Raw genomic sequence first — 17653 nt, 5'->3', positions numbered from 1 at the left:
CATTTTTAGCACTTGCATACATTCATGCAGATCCTAGACTATAACAAGAAAGATCAAGATTTACGCCTGTTATTTGCTCTGTCTTTTGTTGTTTGAAATGCAATGATATTACTAATGCATAAACAGTAATTTCAATTTGAGCTGTCTAAGATTTGACTGACTACTACAACCCAAAAGTGTTGTTATCCAAATAATAAATGTTTGTGGAAGGTTAAGAATCAGCTTTGATTTATTTTTTGGCTTGGGACATTACAGGCATGGGAATAGTATAAGCCATCTTCCCAATTTTTCTCAAGATTTAAATAACAAAGGGAAAAAATGTTCAGGAACAGATGGAAGTGTTTCCAAATTAGAAGACACTTCTCAATCATGATTCAGAGAGCATCATATTAAAATAGAACTTGTATGCACCCTAGATGTGGTGAATGATATATACACATTTTGAATGCTTCCCTTCTTGCCACATTATAAGTGAGGCAGTTTGCTGATGGCTTCCTGATGATTATACAAGTGTATGTTCAATAATGATTTGTAATGTCAAAATGCCAACGCAAAAAATTGAAAATGATCAAAATTTGTGCAACCTTTTGTTTATTTCTGGAAATTGCTATGAGATGAACCCTCTGATTTCTCAGTAAGATAATGTTCCAGCATATCTTCTTCGTCATCTGCAGCAACAAAAAAATAAAAATAAAACTGAAGTAACAATATATCTAATGATCCAAGGGAGAGAGAACTTGATGTTGAAAATGTCAAAGCAGTGGATCTATATTCTGCCCCAACTGACAAAGTCTCAAAGGAATTTGTGTGCTAAGTGGCTTGCCTTGTAACTATTACCAACATAAATGAGGACAAATATCATTAATGTAATGACTAGTTGAGTCCATCTTGAGATGCCTAAGGCTACATGGCTTAAATGCCACAATAATTAACCTACTATCCTAAGATTTAATTAACATTAGGGAAAACGAACAATGAAAAATAAATGTCAACCAAAGAAGTGTATTAGAGATTCTCACCTAAATTTTCCAAAATTATACATTTGAGATTTTAAATATAATTCAGGAAAGAATGAAGCTTGTTGAACCTATGATATTACTATTTGAAACTTTAAAAAACGGAATGAAAAATTGCATTAATAATGCACAAATAAATAGAGTTTTACAAACACTATAAAAAGCATGTACTAAAAAGCAAAGTTGTCTAGATAAAAACTTCAAAAAATAGACCAGCTTAAGATAACTAAAAATAAAGCCTAAATGACCATTAACTAAGGTTCTAAAAGAACAAGCTAAATATAGCAAGAAGCTAGGATGCTAAAATTTTCAAATACTATCAGGATTCAACTGTGTTCTTCCAAGCCACTACTCATGAATCATGGGTCAATAAGTTTGACTCAAAAACTACACAATTGAATCCTGATAGCAATATCATACTTTCTTGCTGAGGAAAATATCTTATCATTAGTTGAGCCTTACAATTTAACGAAACAAAAGCATGTGTCTTGAAACCAGAACTGAACTTATAATTAATCAGCCAACTTCAAAGTTATATGAAAAGCTAAGAGGGAATAGGGTGTGAAGAAACTAGAAAGTATGGGCCTAAAGCACAAAGGGCTGGTCGTAGACATACCATGGACCAAAGGAAACAATTTTAAAGAGCTGCGTGTTTTTCAAAATTATTTTAAATTCCTTAACTGTAACTCTAAACTAATGAAAAAACCTCAATGTGTTGTCTCTTTCTGCCTGTAATTTATAAAAATGAGTCCAGAAAAATAAAAGTACATGTAAAACATATTCAGAACCGCTTTTTGGAGAAACTGTTGAACTTTTAGCATTTGTCGGATATCTAATATCTGACTATTGCTCAAAGGAACAATACACACACACACACATGCATATATATAGAAAGTATTATAATTTACTATACAAGATGATTCGATCTGTTTCAACCCCTGTTATGTGTTAGATTTCTCGGATCAAATGTATTAAACACTGCCTTATTAGGTATGTGTTTTCCAAATGCAACATCCTCTTAGATTTATATATATAGAGAATAGGCCATGAATAGACATGTCCCTACACGTCCCTTCATGGGACATGTCTATTCATTAATCAGATAATTAATAATAATAACAAATTTAATCTCATATATATATATATTCTCATATAACGATGACCTTATATCTCAATAAAAAGAACACACACACATATAAATTATATATAGGCTTATCTGATTGAAGGTATCAAACATCAACACTCCCTCTTATCTTAGAAGGATAAACACATACGAATAAATATTACTACAATGTAATATTACAAATAACAATTTTAAGGATATCTCAAAAGATTTCCACCATTTGATATTACATTCAATATCATGAGTATTGGTCTCTCAAAATATCAACATATGATATTCACCAAGTACCCAAATAAGGTTTGATATCACATTTGATATCAAGAGTATTGGCCTCCCAAGATGTTGAGATGCAAGACATTCACCATGTACTCAATTTGTTTGATCTCATAATACAAGTTATTGTAAGATCATCACCTTACAGGAATTTTTGCAAATACAAGTGACATCATTTGGAAGTCGTCACTTCCTCATGATGTACACAAGGGGTAGGCCCATTAAAATCACATAGCCACGAGGTATATTCATGAATCACAACTCTCTTGATTGCTATAATTTATTGATCACTAAAGAATCCATCTCAACATAGTTTACTCCCTCTGAATAAATAAGACCGAGATCACCGAAGGTTGACTGAATCGCATCCTCTGTATGCTCCCTCTCTTTCAAGGTTGCCTCTAATGAAATGTCAGGCTCCCTCTGAATCTCAATTTCCCACTTCCTGCAAAAAGATCAATGCAAATAGCTCTAGCCTCTTATAGTATGTATTGAAAATTAGAATACTTATCTCATTATCTTGGGTATGATCTTATTCATTCAATGAAATCTCCTTTATTCCAAAACCAATAAGTCTTTTTTTTTTCTTTTATCTTGAAAAGAATGTCTCTCTTTGTAGCAAACATACCATATGATTTTTGTTTTAATAAACAAATTACATTTCCTTCAAAAAATGCAACTCTTTGTTTATAAATTGGCTACCACCTTACATTTTATTTATATAAACAGATTGGAAACCTTTCTTGGAGTGCTACATAGTGAGCTCTTATATTCGTAACCCTCTACGTGGGGTCCAATGACTAATTATAAGCGTGAGGGCCACCCTTGGCCATGTCGGCATGCTGCCCATTCAAAGGAATCTCCAATACTCAACTTTGTATCCACGTACTTTTCTCATAATTGGAATAGTGATGGGATGTGTCAATCTATGTGCACCGCTTAGATGCTTGTGCCCATCCCTTGTGGATTTTATTCTATGTATGCACTTATAGGTCGTGTGAGACCAATATTAATAACCCCACGTCACGTCTGTGTCAAGGGACTGTTATCTTGATTGTCGCGGGCAATGTACGCAATGATTGCCAGGGGTTTCCTAGTTTCCTTTTGTCTTGTTCCTACTTCATTTGAAATCATTCACTTTTCTAACAGACATGTACCTCTTTGAAACCTATTTTCTTTTATATCGTCTTGCACAACATTTGAAATATAAATTGAATAGGAACAACTGCCCTTCTCATCCCTCCAATCTTTGGTTGACATTTCCTTACAACTCCATTTTAGGAAACATGAATTTGTATATGTATGTTTCAATCACATCTACACACTATGAAAACTATTTGGAACAATTTCATAGTCATTAAGTGTCATGGAATATTTGCTTCTCGCACTATGGTCATCTAGTAAGCATTTCTTCGTGACTTATTCATGGCGATCATCTCTTGATTGATTATTAAATTCTGCGATTCTAAAGATCTCACAGCTTGTGTCATGAATGTTGATTATTGGTTGCGATTCACATGAAGGAAACATGTCTGAAGAGAAATTGATTATCATTCGATTTAATAATTTATTGATGCAATGAATTGTAATTCCAATCTCTACTTGTTGAGCATTGTTATTGCAGATGTCTCATTATTAATACGCCTGGGACAATCACATCTCATTGTTGGAGGTTCACGAAATACATATTTAGTGAGAAAACACCAATTGCTGCAGCACATTTTCTATGAATTACCATCTTAGAATATTAGTATTGATAGCAATTATATTGGAACTCATCACAAATGACATACACATGACTATATTCATTTTGCTTCTATGTCAATGGTGATCAATCCTCCACGTAGATTTACTTCTAGTCTGCTTTTTCGAATGTGTATGCAGATTCAAATGGTCAATCTCATTTTACACTTGCAGTTCGACTCTGATACCATGTTAGATTTCTTAGATTTGCTGCAAATGTATTAAGCACTTTCTTATTAGGTATGTGTTTTCCAAATGCAACATCCTCTTAGATATATATATATATATATATAGAGAGAGAGAGAGAGAGAGAGAGAGAGAGAAGGCCATGAATAGACATGTCCCATAATAACAAATTTAATCTCATATATATATATATATATGTATGTATGTATTTATATTATATTAATTTTTTCCCATATAACAATGACCTTATATCTCAATATAAAGAACACACATATCTATAAATTATATCTCATATATAATTATATATAGATTTATCCAATTGAAGCTATCAAACATCAACATTATGATGTAGCGATCATAGTATCATACTGTGATAACATCACAATCTGTGTGAATCATGGATGTGATTCTGTTACTCACCATTCTCCCAGTGTCGTGGGTTATTTTGTTATGTTATCATTATTCTATTCACCAATTGAGATCGGGTGTTTATGAAATATTAGACGCCAATCATGGTTGTGCTTTTGAAGTACATAAACACCGAATGTGATTTGAGTTAATGAATTTTAACTAATGGTTGTTAAGGGTTGTCTCACGTAGAGTCATGTTTCTACATGAAACATGACCATTCCAGTTCTCATATATATTGAGTGGTATGATCGTTTGGAAACACATCAACTACACATGTTAATACCTACGATCTGCACACACACACACACATATATTCACCTGCAATTAATAAGAAAGCATTAGTATTGTTCATTGGGGGATTCAAACACAAGACAGACATCAGAATTCATATAAAGTATTCTATCTATATCCCTACTGTGATTGATACCATAATTGAAGCAGTTAGATCTATCATTATCTGGAAATCAATTAAAGGATAGAATACTACCATTGATCTCATATTCCTTAACATGGCATCAGAGCCTAGTTGGTACAACAAGCATTTAAAACCGACAGTGATAATTGCTTCAAGATTGCTGAAATCTTTTGAACAAATCAATCATGGTGAATACTATTAATGTTGAGGATAGACTAGAAGGCACCTCTAATTTTGTTTCAAGGAAAATTCAAATCATAGCAATACTTCAAGAACTCGTATCAGAGTCATTTATAGAAGAAAATAAGAAAATGCTTGAAGATGAAACATAAAAGACAACATGGAAAAGGCATAACAATAAGGCTAAGAAAATAATCATTGATGGAGTTAAAGACAATATTCTTCCATCAATAGCAAAATTAACTACTGCTTATGAAGTGTTCAAAACTATTCGAGATACATTTGAAATAAATAATGCTAGCATATTGCTTAAACTAAAACATCAACTTGTCAACATCAAAATGGATAAAGGAGATACAATTTCATCATATTTATCAAAAATAACTAAGTTAAGGGACCAACTCTCTACCATTGGAAATAATCTAGACGATGTGGAACTATCTCTAATAGCCCTTAGAGGATTACCATTATCAGGGGAATCTTTTATCCAATGCATTAGTCGTTCCTCTCTACCCAAATTTGATCAACTCAAAAATGATTGCACTCAAGAAGAGTCACTATTAATCTCAAGAGGTTTCGTCTCTAATAAGGAGGAAGAAATTCAAGCATTACATGCAAAATCAAATAATAAGAAGGGTAAATTCAAAAGGAAGAGAGGAAAGAAAAATACAAACTATAAGAAAAGAAACCTATCCAAAATTCAATGTTACAAATGTGACAAATTTGTACATACTCACATGTATTGTCCCAAAAGAAAGAAAAATCCTATCAACATGGTTGAAATCAACGAAGGGGAAAACTCATTAATTTTCCTTGCCTTGTCAAATGAGTCAAACACTAATAGAAACACTTGGATAGTGGACAGTGAGCCTCTAGGCATATCATTAGAATTAGAAATCAATTTGAAAAACTTTAAGGATATTCAACCGAAGAGTAACTATAGGAGCCAACTCCACTTATCTTGTGAAAGGACTTGGGATCTGCTCAGTACAACTGAATTCTGGAGTAATCTTGCACTTAAAAGATGTCCTATTTGTTCCTGGAATCAAAAGAAATCTTATCTCTATATCTGGTCTAGCAAGTCAAGGGTATTAGATTGCCTTTCAAGAAAATGAAGTCTTGTGTTGGTTGAAAAATTCAAACATTAAAAATGCTATTTCTATTGGATTTAGAGAAGAGGGTCTATACAAACTTTGTAATTCCTCAAATCTAGCCCTAAACCAAGAAATTGGGAAAACAAATGAGATTTGGTATAGAAGACTAGGGCACCTAAATTTCCAAGCTTTACCTTCTATAGAGAAAATTGTAAAAGGCTTACCTAACCTTAAACCTGAACATGAAGGGATATGTAAAGGGTGTGCATTAGGAAAAAAACCCTAAAACTCCTTTTCATCATAGTGAACATAAATCAAAGAGCATTCTTGAACTCATTCATACTGACCTATGAGGACCCATGTTAGTACCTTCATTAGGAGGATACTCTTACTACATCATCTTTGTGGATGATTATTCTAGAAATAAAACTTGGATACATTTCCTTAAACTAAAAGAGGTAAATAAGGTTCTATCCAAATTCAAAGAATTCAAAGTCTTAGTTGAAAATCAAACTGGGAAGAAGATCAAAATTCTAAGATCTGATAATGGAGGAGAATATATCTCCGAGAACTTTAAAGAATTATGTATATCTATTCGGATTAAGAGGGAATATATTGTACCATTTAATCCGCAACAAAGTGGAGTAGCAAAAAGGAAGAATAGAACTATTATTGAAGCAACTAAGGGTATGACGAATGATCAAAATATGCATACAACATTCTAGGTCAAAGCATCCAATATTGATGTATATACTCAAAACAAATGCCCTCATGCAATACTAGAAAACATAACCCCTAAAGAAGTCTTCTCAGGGAACAAACCTAATCTAAGTCACTTACGAATCTTCGGTTGTCCTGTATATATTCATATTCCTAAGGAGAAAAGAACTAAACTAGAGCTGTTAGGAAAGAAAGGCATATTTGTTAGCATTATTGATTTGTCCAAAGCCTATAGAGTAAATGTGCCAAGGTCAAGGACAATTGAAATCAGTAGAGATGTCAAGTTTGACAAAGATATTGCATACAAAACTTTTAAAGATGTAGAACCTAATAACGATCCCATTCCTGAGGATAATAAAAATACTATGATTGAGAGGGAGATTTGAACAGAAGATAATGGATCGACAACACCTAATCCTAAGGATAACTCACTCAATAAGAAAAAGCCTTTATGAGCAAGAAAAATATTTGAAGAAAACAATGTGGCCCCCATTGAAATCCTTAGAGAAACCAAGAAGACAAGAAATCATTCATGTTATGTTACTCACCCAAATTAGTCCACTAAATCTGAACCTTTTGATGTTGAAGAAGCCCTAAAATCCCAAGCCTAGAAGGATGCCATGATTGAGGAATATCAATCTAAATTGAAAAATGATGCATGGGATATTGTACCAAGACCCAAAGATAAATCAGTTGTCTCCTCAAGATAGTTATTCAAAATAAAACATGCACCTGATGGTAGCATTGAAAAATACAAGGCCAGGTTTGTGGCTAGAGGATTTTCATAGAAGGAAGGAATTGATTATGATGAAACATTTGCTCCTGTTGCTCGCTCCACATCTATCAGAACCATAATTGCAACACATGCATCCAAAGGTTGGAAGGTACATCAAATGGATGTAAAGACAACATTATTTAACGGAGTCATTAATGAAGAAGTATACCTGAAACAGCTAGAAGGGTTTGTTATCCATGACAAGAAATCACGTGTATAAAATGAAAAAAGCTCTATATGGTCTTAGAAAAGTCCCCAGGGCATGGTATGAGAGAATAGATAGCTACCTTGTCAAACTAGGGTACTCAAGAAATGAAGTAGATCCTAACATGTACTTCAAGAAATCAGATGGAGATATGCTAATACCAGTGCTCTATGTTGATCTTCTGATAACAGGTGACGACCATCTTATGGCTAAATGTAAGAAAGACCTTATATTTGAATTTGAGACGAAGAACTTAGGTCTTCTACATTACTTCTTGGGCTTAGAAGCAAGACAAAAGGAAGAATATATTTTCCTAAACCAAGAAAAGTCTACTATTGACATATTGAACAGATTTGATATGATGGATTGCGAACTGTTATCCACACCTATGGAGACAAATCTTCATAAACTAAAAACTGAAGCACACAAGTCTGAGGCCATTGATCCTACATATTACAGATAGATAATTGGATCCTTGATGTACTTGGTGAACATACATCCTGATATTTGTTATGCTACAAATGCACTAAATCAGTTTATGTTTGAACCTAAGAAGATTCATCTCATGGCAACAAAGCACATTTTGAGGTACTTGCAAGGCAATATTGGACTTGGTCTAAAATATGACAAAGTTGAGTTATAGCTTCATGGATATTCAAATTCTGATTGGGCTGGATGTTCTACTAATTGAAAGAGCACTAAACGATGTTGTTTTAGCCTTGGTTCTGCAATGATATCCTACTTTAGCAAGAAGCAATCTTCTGTCACTCTACATTCCACCGAAGCAGAGTACATAACCGCATCCATGGGACCTCGAGAAGTAGTATCGTTAGTTACTAGTTGGGATATTTGGGAAGCCTCTAAAATCTACAGTTATACATTGTGATAATCAAAGTTGCATCAAACTCTCGGTGAATCCTATCTTCCATAACAAATCAAAGCATATAGAGATACCCTTCCACTACATCAGAGATATGATATATAGGAATGTCATCAAGTTGGAATATATCAGCATTGAAGAGTAGTCTACCAACATATTCACTAAACCTCTTGCAAAGTTGAAAGTGGAATACTTCAGAGGAAAACTAGGTATGGAAAAATTATGATTAAAATTGTAACTCCTGAGACAAACTCTTAGTTTTGTGTTTTATATATATATATATATATATATATTTTCTATTGTTTAAAAGAGTTACTATTGTGCACATGTGGTTATCTATGAAAGATGACGATCTTTCATTTTTATGAGATGTTAGGTCTCTATTGTGAGGTGATGACCTTAACAATGGATTGACTTGTTATCATAGACTTCATTAAATTGTTGTCCCGGACTATGTCAGTTAGTATGATAACAAAAGTATCATGATTGACTCCTGTTGTTTCCCTGAAATGAGCTAGAAATCATGGTGCTACTTGTGTTCTAAATTTGAGTTCTTGATCCTTTTGTCATGATAAGTCTATGTGAACTTGTTGTCCTGGATTGTGCTAGAACCCTTGACAATAAAATAATCATGATAGACTACCTTAGTCCCGGAATGAGCCAGAAATCATGTTTCTATGTTACCTTAAGATCAAGATGAACATTTGATACACTATACCCAATTACTGTCCCAGAATGTGTCGGCTATCAGATAACTAACATCCTTCTAGGATATTTGTATTGATGAGCATTTTTTAACTAAGACTAATGAAACCTAGATCATCATTTTGTGAGATAGTCATATTCTCCCTCGTTAAGAGGGAGTGTTGAACTTGTAGCATCTGTTAGATATCTAATATCTGATTATTGCTCAGAAGGAACAATATATACTCATGTACATATGTATACATGTGTGTACATATACACACCCACACAAATATATGTATATACTTATAGAAAAAATAAGAAAATGCCTGAAGATGAAACATAAAAGACAACATGAAAAAGGCGTAACAATAAGGCTAAGAAAATAATCATTGATGGAGTTAAAGACCACATTCTTCCTCTTATTCCATCTTTCCAAACGATCATACCACTCAATATTATTGCTCAAAAGGAACAATATATACTCACATGCATATATATACATATACATGTACATGTATACACACACACATATGTATATATATAGAAAGTATTATAATTGACTATATAAGATTATTCGATCTCTTTCAATCCCTATTATGATGCAGCGATCATATTGTGATAACATCACAGTCTGTGTGAATCATGGATGTGATTCTATTACTCACCATTTTCCCACTGTTGTGGGTTATTTTGTTATGTTATCATTATTCTATTCACCAAATGAGATTGGGAATTTATGAAATATCAAATGCCGATCATGATTGGACTTTTGAAGTACATAATCACCGAATGTGATTTGAGTTAATGAATTATAACTAATGGCTGTTAAGGGTCGTCTCATGTAGATACATGACCCTACGGGCCCAAAGGGCACATAGACATGTCTCTACATGAGACATGACCATTCCACTTCTTATATATATTAGGTGGTATGATCGTTTGGAAACACATCAACTACAAATGTTATTACCTGCGATCTGCACAGACACACACACACACACACACACACACACACATATTCACCTACAATTAATAAGAAAGCATTAGTATTGTTCATTGGGAGATTCAAACACAAGTAAGACATCAGAATTCATATAAGCATTCTATCTATATCTCTGTTGTGATTGATACCATAATTGAAGCAGTCAGATCTATAATTATCTGGAAACTAATTAAAGGATTAAATTCTACCATTGATCTCATATTCCTTAACATGGTATCAAATCCTAGTTGGTAGAACAAGCATTTTAAAATGATAGTGATAATTACTTCAAGATCACTTAAATCTTTTGAACAAATCAATCATGGTGAATAATATTAGAGTTGAGGATAGACTGGAAGGCACCTCTAATTTTGTTTTGTGGAATATTCAAATCATAGTAATACTTCAAGAACTCGAATTAGAGTCATTTATAGAAGAAAATAAGAAAATGCCTAAAGATGAAACAAAAAAGACAACATGGAAAAGGTGTAACGATAAGGCCAAGAAAATAATCATTGGAATTAAAGACCATATTCTTCTATCAATAGCAATGGGTAAAGTAGACTAAAAAAAGCGAAGCTCTGCAACCGAGTACGAAAGCTGGACACCTAAGTACCTCAGCTCCCATACCCTGCAACCTGGCACCTTTTCTTTTCTCTCTTTTCTCCTTGTGCCCTTTGTTTGTATTGGCCTCGATGCTTTTTCTTTCATTTCAACTTGTATGGTTTATAGTTAATCTTTCTTGTGCTTCTTGTGTGTGTTGCTTGGGCTTCATCTCTATGTGTAAACAAACTCTACCCCGCCATTATTTCCTCACCTTGGATCACTCGTGGGAGAACGGAGGGATACAATCATGAATGATAGTGGAGGAGTTAACTCTGCCGAAATGATGAAAGAAGATGCAGGTATAAATAGTATTCATGGCTAAGGAATTTCGCAGAATAAGGAAAAGAATTTGCATGTGAAACCATCTTATAAGGCAACTGTTTCTAAGGAACTTACAACATCTTGCCCACCGTCGGCTTGTTTTACTGGGAAAGTTTACAAAGTTTCTGTAGATGGAAACCAGAACGACAGACCCCCAACCGATGGAGATAGACTCGGAGATGGAGGAAATGCTGCTCTAGTAACTGTGGAAAGGAGGAAGGTAAGCCTTTGTCCCATGAACTAAGCACCCTCTCTCTCATCGAATGAGGATATGGTAAGAGCTATTAGGGCAGAGCAAGCTTGGTTAAAAAATATTGCAATTTTCTTTGCTTGCTTGGATAAAGATTTCTTACCTTCCCATAAGTTTTTTGATAAATGAATTGTTAATGTATGGGGTAAGAAACTTGGAATTCATGTTTCATTTTGTAGAATGATTCAAAAAGGGCTTTTGTTCTATTTGTCAAAACCCACAATATGCAAGAAAAAATCCTTAGCAAAAAAAAATTGGAATGTGGGTAAATCCCTCTTTTGAGCCTTCCCATGGTCTCCGACTGGAAATGTTGAAGAAGTCTCTGCTAGGGCTTCACCTAATTGGGTAGAAATTAAGAATTTGAATGTTGAGTTTTGGCCATTTATTTATTAGTTATTGAAGCCTATTGGCTTGGTTTTGCAAATTGAATAGTCTAAAATTACCCTTCCACATTTGAATGCTAAGGTTTTGGTTACTCTTGAACCGGGAATTGTATTCCTTGATAATATTTCTCTTACTATTAATTCTGAAGTTTTTTCGTGGAAAGCCTCCCGACTTGGTACCTTAGGTGCTTGTTTTCATTTTAAAAGAAATGGGCATGCAAGAAGAGACTGTCCGGATTTGTCTAGAGCATAGACAACCAATTTTGAGATTTCCAACAATAATGGTAGTAAAGTACCTAGTTTTGAAAAAGGAAAATCTATGGAGCCATCTTCTGGTAACTCTAAAATTAATCCAAGGTTTGTTAAACCTAAGGAGGTTGATAAAAATAAGAGTGTTCATTCCCTCCTAGAGGAAGAATTTGATACAGTTGCCAACCCTTTATTCGAACCTAAGGATGATCCTATCAATGGTGACATCTCTAGCTCTAAGGGCATCCCAGTTTTTCCTAATTGGTTAAAATTCATCATTTGTCAAAAGAAAAATGTAGACCCAGTGCCTCTGGTCGAAACCCCACTAAACTTAATGCCCAACAACTAGACCTTAATACTCTGGCTGGGAGGCAGAGATGGCTAAGATTGCCAATCAGTCACTGACTGGTAAGAATATGCAGTTGAATGGATTGAAGCCTGCAGGGATGGAGATATCTCCTGAGAAAAAAATAGAGTCCCCTTTTGTTGAAGTCACCAATAAAAGAAGCAAGAAAAGAAAAGGAAATGATAATCAGAGTTTAACTAACTCTCATGAATATAAAAGTAAGCAGGGGGTTATCTCTGATTGCTTTAACAAATCGTATAATGGGAAAAACACCTCCAAAAACGATGAACATGATCAACATCCATAGCTGGAATGTTAGAGGTCTGGAGATGAATGATAGAAAATAAATTGTAAGAAGATGGTGTAGTAAGATTATGCAAAAGGATTTCATATGTCTGTAAGAGATTAAAGTAGTTAAATTTTGGCCCACACTATTTTGAAAATGCTTTAGGATCAAGCCACTGCATTCTACTCGAGTCATGGAAGACAGAGAGGGGGAGTTGCTATCCTTGTGGGACCTAAGTGGGCTGATTATATTTTAAACAGAGGGGTCACTCCTTGTCATAGGGCTTTGTGGATTATGTTTAGTAAGGATGGTCAGAACTTTGGGAATTGCAACTTCTATGCACCCAATGATTATAGAGACAGAGCAACACTATGGGAATGGGCCACATCTAATCTGCCTAGTACCATTGGATCTTTTTTGGAAACTTTGATATGGTTGAATATAGAGAGGACAAAGTAGGAGGCAATTCTTTTAGCTGGAAAAGAAATGAACTATTCTTCTAGCACAAACTCGAGAAAGTTTAATGTGCTAGACCCTATACAAAGAAGAAAATCTGAATTTCAAGACATTTGATACACTTGGTGTAATAATCAAAAAAGCCCTCAAATGGTCTATTGTGGGCACTCACTGAGGACTCATTCAGTAGAGGATCTCTAGGTGGGAACATCAATAAAAGCATGATCAAGTTGATCCCAAAGAATGGTGATAAATCTGAAATTAAGAACTAGAGACCAATAACATTATTAAATATTTCCTACAAGATCATTGCAAAGTTGTTAGCTAAAAGAATTGAGGACATGCTTGATAGGTTTATCTTTGTCACACAAACAAGTTTCATTAAGGGCAGATATATATTGGATAATTTAATAACAAGTTGGGAAGCAATGCACTGGGCTAAGAAGAACAATCAAAATGTGGCTATGATCCTACTTGATTTTGAAAAAGCCTTTTGTCATTTGAATGCTCAGAACTTTTGGATTTCCTGAATATTTTTGCAGATGGATAGAGGCATTGTTTAAAGATTCTTCCAGTCATAGATGTGAATGGTAATCTTACCAGTCCTATTCCCCTTGGAAGATCAATCAGAGAAGGTTGTCCCATTGCCCCTTCCTCTTTGTGATAGCAGCTGATGCTTTATTTTATATACTTAGAGCCCCCTACCTTGGTCCTCCTATTAGAGGTCTTCACCTTTCTAATGAAGACACCTTATAGAACTCCAAGTTTGTTGATGACACTGCATTGTTCCTGGAACTTGAGGAAAGGAATTTTCTTAATACCTTGCATAGACTTGAATTCTTTTGCTTAGCCTTAGGTCCCAAAGTTGCTCCACATAAATCCTCAGTTCTAGGTTGGTCTAAGTCTCCCCCTAACTAGATACAGTCAATGTGTTGGCAATGGAAAGGCCCCAATAAGATTGTCAGGTATGTTGGTATCCCTTTTGCTGTCAATCCTTCAACGAAAGATATGTGGTAGTGGGTATTGGATAAAATACAAAAGAAACATATTAAATGGCAACCCCACTATCTCTCTTTAGTTGGGAGGGTTCAAGTTGTGTAGAAAGTCCCATCTTCCCATCATCTCTACATTGCTTCTACTTGGTTGATGACAAATCATCAAATGGATAAGATTGAAAAGATATTGAGAGATTTTTGTGGTTTGATGAGATGGGTAACAAAAAAAGGCAATGTGTGAATTGGCAGTGATTCGGTAAACCCAAACAAATGGGTTGGGATTGAAAGATCTTAAAAAACATGCTATTGCTCTTGCTTCTAAGTGGATTCTAAAGGCTATACATGACAATGAACCTTAACAAGTTCGAATTAGACATAACATTCTGTAAGAATCTGCCTTAGGGCAGAATTTACCCAAGACCAAGGAACTCAAAACACAAGCACAAATTAGACCAGAGTATGATCAAAATAACTGTATAGTATTTAATACAATGTCCAACTACACTAGGAGTGCCTGAATATAAAGGCCTCTAAGATGCATCTAGAATGCCATGGAATCAGCATCATGATAAGTCATACAACCAAGCACATGTCCACCAGATATGGGTTATCCTCCATTAAGCATGGAAGTAAGTGTGATGATGAAAGGATAAGCCTACAATGGTGTGACACGCAAAACAATGTTGTAGACAACATGTACTTAATTAGAGTTGCGTACTTCTGTGTTGTCAACATGACAACTCAAAGAGGTGCACAAACTCCTAAGTGTCTCATAAAAAGAAATAATAAAATAATACAAAATAATAAAATAATACACTTACCTAAGTAAACTTAAGTAAAGTGTAAATAGTAAATACCTATTTACACCAACACCCCCTCCTTAAGTGCAACTTAGGGGATGCACTTAAACTCACTAATGCATTATGGGTCTCGACTACGAGGCCATGTTAGGTACCCATGTACAAAAGCAAAGCTATAATGATGTAAGAATTTGGTATAGTTTTGATACCATGTAAGAATTTGGTATAGCTCTAATAAAATGTAAGAATCTGCCTTAAAGCAGAATTTACCCAAGACCAAGGAACTCAAAACACAAGCACAAATTAGACCAGAGTATGATTGGAATAACTATATAGTATTCAATACAATGTCCAAATACACTAGGAGTGACTGAATATAAAGGTCTCTAAGATGCATCTAGAATGCCTTGGAATCAGCATCATGATAAGTCATACAACTAGGCACATGTCCACCAGATATGGTTTATCCTCCATTAAGCATGAAAGTAAGTGCGATGATGAGACGATAAGCCTACAATAGTGTGACACGCAAAACAGTGTTGTAGACAACATGTGCTTAATTAGAGTTGTGTACTTCTGTGTTGTCAACATGACAACTCAAAGAGGTGCGCAAACCCCTAACTGTCTCATAAAAAGAAATAATAAAATAATGCACTTATCTAAGTAAAGTTAAGTGTAAATGGTAAATACATATTTACACCAACACCCCCCCTTAAGTGCAACTTAGGGGGGAATGCACTTAAACTCACTAATGCATAATTGGTCTCGGCTACGAGGCCATGTTAGGTACCCATGTACAAAAGCAAAGCTATAATGATGTTAGAATTTGGTATAGCTCTGATACCATGTAAGAATTTGGTATAGCTCTAAAACCATGTAAGAATTTGGTATAGCTCTGATACTATGTAAGAATTTGCCTTAGGGCAGAATTTTCCCAAGACCAAAGAACTCAAAACTTAAGCACAAATTAGACCAGAGTATGATCAGAATAACTGTATAGTATTCAATACAATGTCCAAGTACACTAGGAGTGCCTGAATATAAAGGCTTCTGAGATGCATCTAGAATGCCTCAGAATCAACATCATGATAAGTCATACAACCAGGCAAATGTCCACCAGATATGGGTTATCCTCCATTAAGCACGGAAGTAAGTGCGATGATGAGAGTATAAGCCTACAATGGTGTGGCACGCAAAACAGTGTTGTAGACAACATGTGCTTAATTAGAGTTGCGTATTTTTTTGTTGTCAACATGACAACTCAAAGAGGTGCGCAAACTCCTAAGTGTCTCATAAAAAGAAATAATAAAATAATGCAAAATAATTAAATAATGCACTTACCTAAGTAAACTTAAGTAAAGTGTAAATAGTATATACCTATTTACACCAACACATTCAATGCTCTACCATCTCCAAAGGTAAAAATTGGAGAAATGTTCCATTCTATGGCTTGCTATTAGGTGACTTTAAATCAAGATTTATGGATCTAATGTATTTGCTACCCTATGGAAGGCTTGGACCCAGTCAAGGATATTCCTACCAGCCAAAACTGTTGTTGGTTCTTCTCCATCTTATATTGTTTCAGATAGATCAATTTGGTGGGGATTATATTTAAATGGAAAACCTTTGGCACTTGCACAAAGTTGCTCGGCAAAACATTGGAATGTACTGAGTGTTTCATTAATTAGTGATCTAATGATAGATAACTAGTTGGCCACATGGGATGAAATTAGATCTAAGTATGGCATCCCACAGACTCAAAAAAAAGCATTTACACTAATTAGCAAGGCAATTGGCAACTATAATCTTTAAAAGGTTATTGATTCTGATAGCTTCCTCAAACAATTGATGTGGTGTGACGGAATAGTGATTAATGAGGTTTCTTCAAAGAAAATATACAATATGCTTGCCTCGGATCCGGATATCTACCAAAGAGTGATCCAAGGGTGGGGCTTTTGCTCCCCCTTTTTAGATTGGCGTTTCTTTTTTCAGTCAAAAGTGGAACCCAAAAAACTATGTTTTAGATGGTTATTGTTACTTAAAAAACTTGCTCTAGGATCTAATATGGAGTCCTTGTGTCTTACTCCTAGGCATTGCAAGATTTCTGATTCAATTGAATCTTTTGAGCATGTTTTGTTTCATTGTGATTTTGCTATCATGATTTGGACCATTTTTTCCGGTAACCCCATTGTGTGGAATTTGAAACCAGGTCTTTCCTGGAGTGAAATTTTAGCTGGATATGTTGAAGCTTTTGACTCTAAAATTAATTCT

The 17653-nt window shown here is 34.6% G+C and overlaps 1 protein-coding gene across 9 annotated transcripts in view; it reads right to left on the bottom strand.

Moving 5' to 3' along the window:
* Positions 1-200: 200 nt before the first annotated feature.
* Positions 201-17653, bottom strand: part of LOC149551019 (Ubiquitin-conjugating enzyme family protein) — a 226836-nt gene continuing 209383 nt past the window's right edge. For 7 of the 9 annotated variants that reach the window (XM_089786585.1, XM_089786586.1, XM_089786587.1 and 4 more), the window contains one exon: positions 201-668. In XM_089786585.1, the coding sequence (XP_089642711.1) occupies positions 592-668 (77 nt within the window). In that variant the 3' untranslated portion in view covers positions 201-591. The remainder of the gene's footprint in view (positions 669-17653) is intronic. The other 2 variants (XM_089786591.1, XM_089786593.1) reach the window with 1 other exon arrangement.

This window comes from Cupressus sempervirens, chromosome 6, assembly GCF_028749045.1.
Source record: "Cupressus sempervirens isolate cs-2001-9-10 chromosome 6, ASM2874904v1, whole genome shotgun sequence".
NCBI lineage: Eukaryota > Viridiplantae > Streptophyta > Pinopsida > Cupressales > Cupressaceae > Cupressus > Cupressus sempervirens.
The sequence above is the reverse complement of the archived record's forward strand: the minus strand, read 5'-3'. Positions and strand labels throughout refer to the sequence as shown.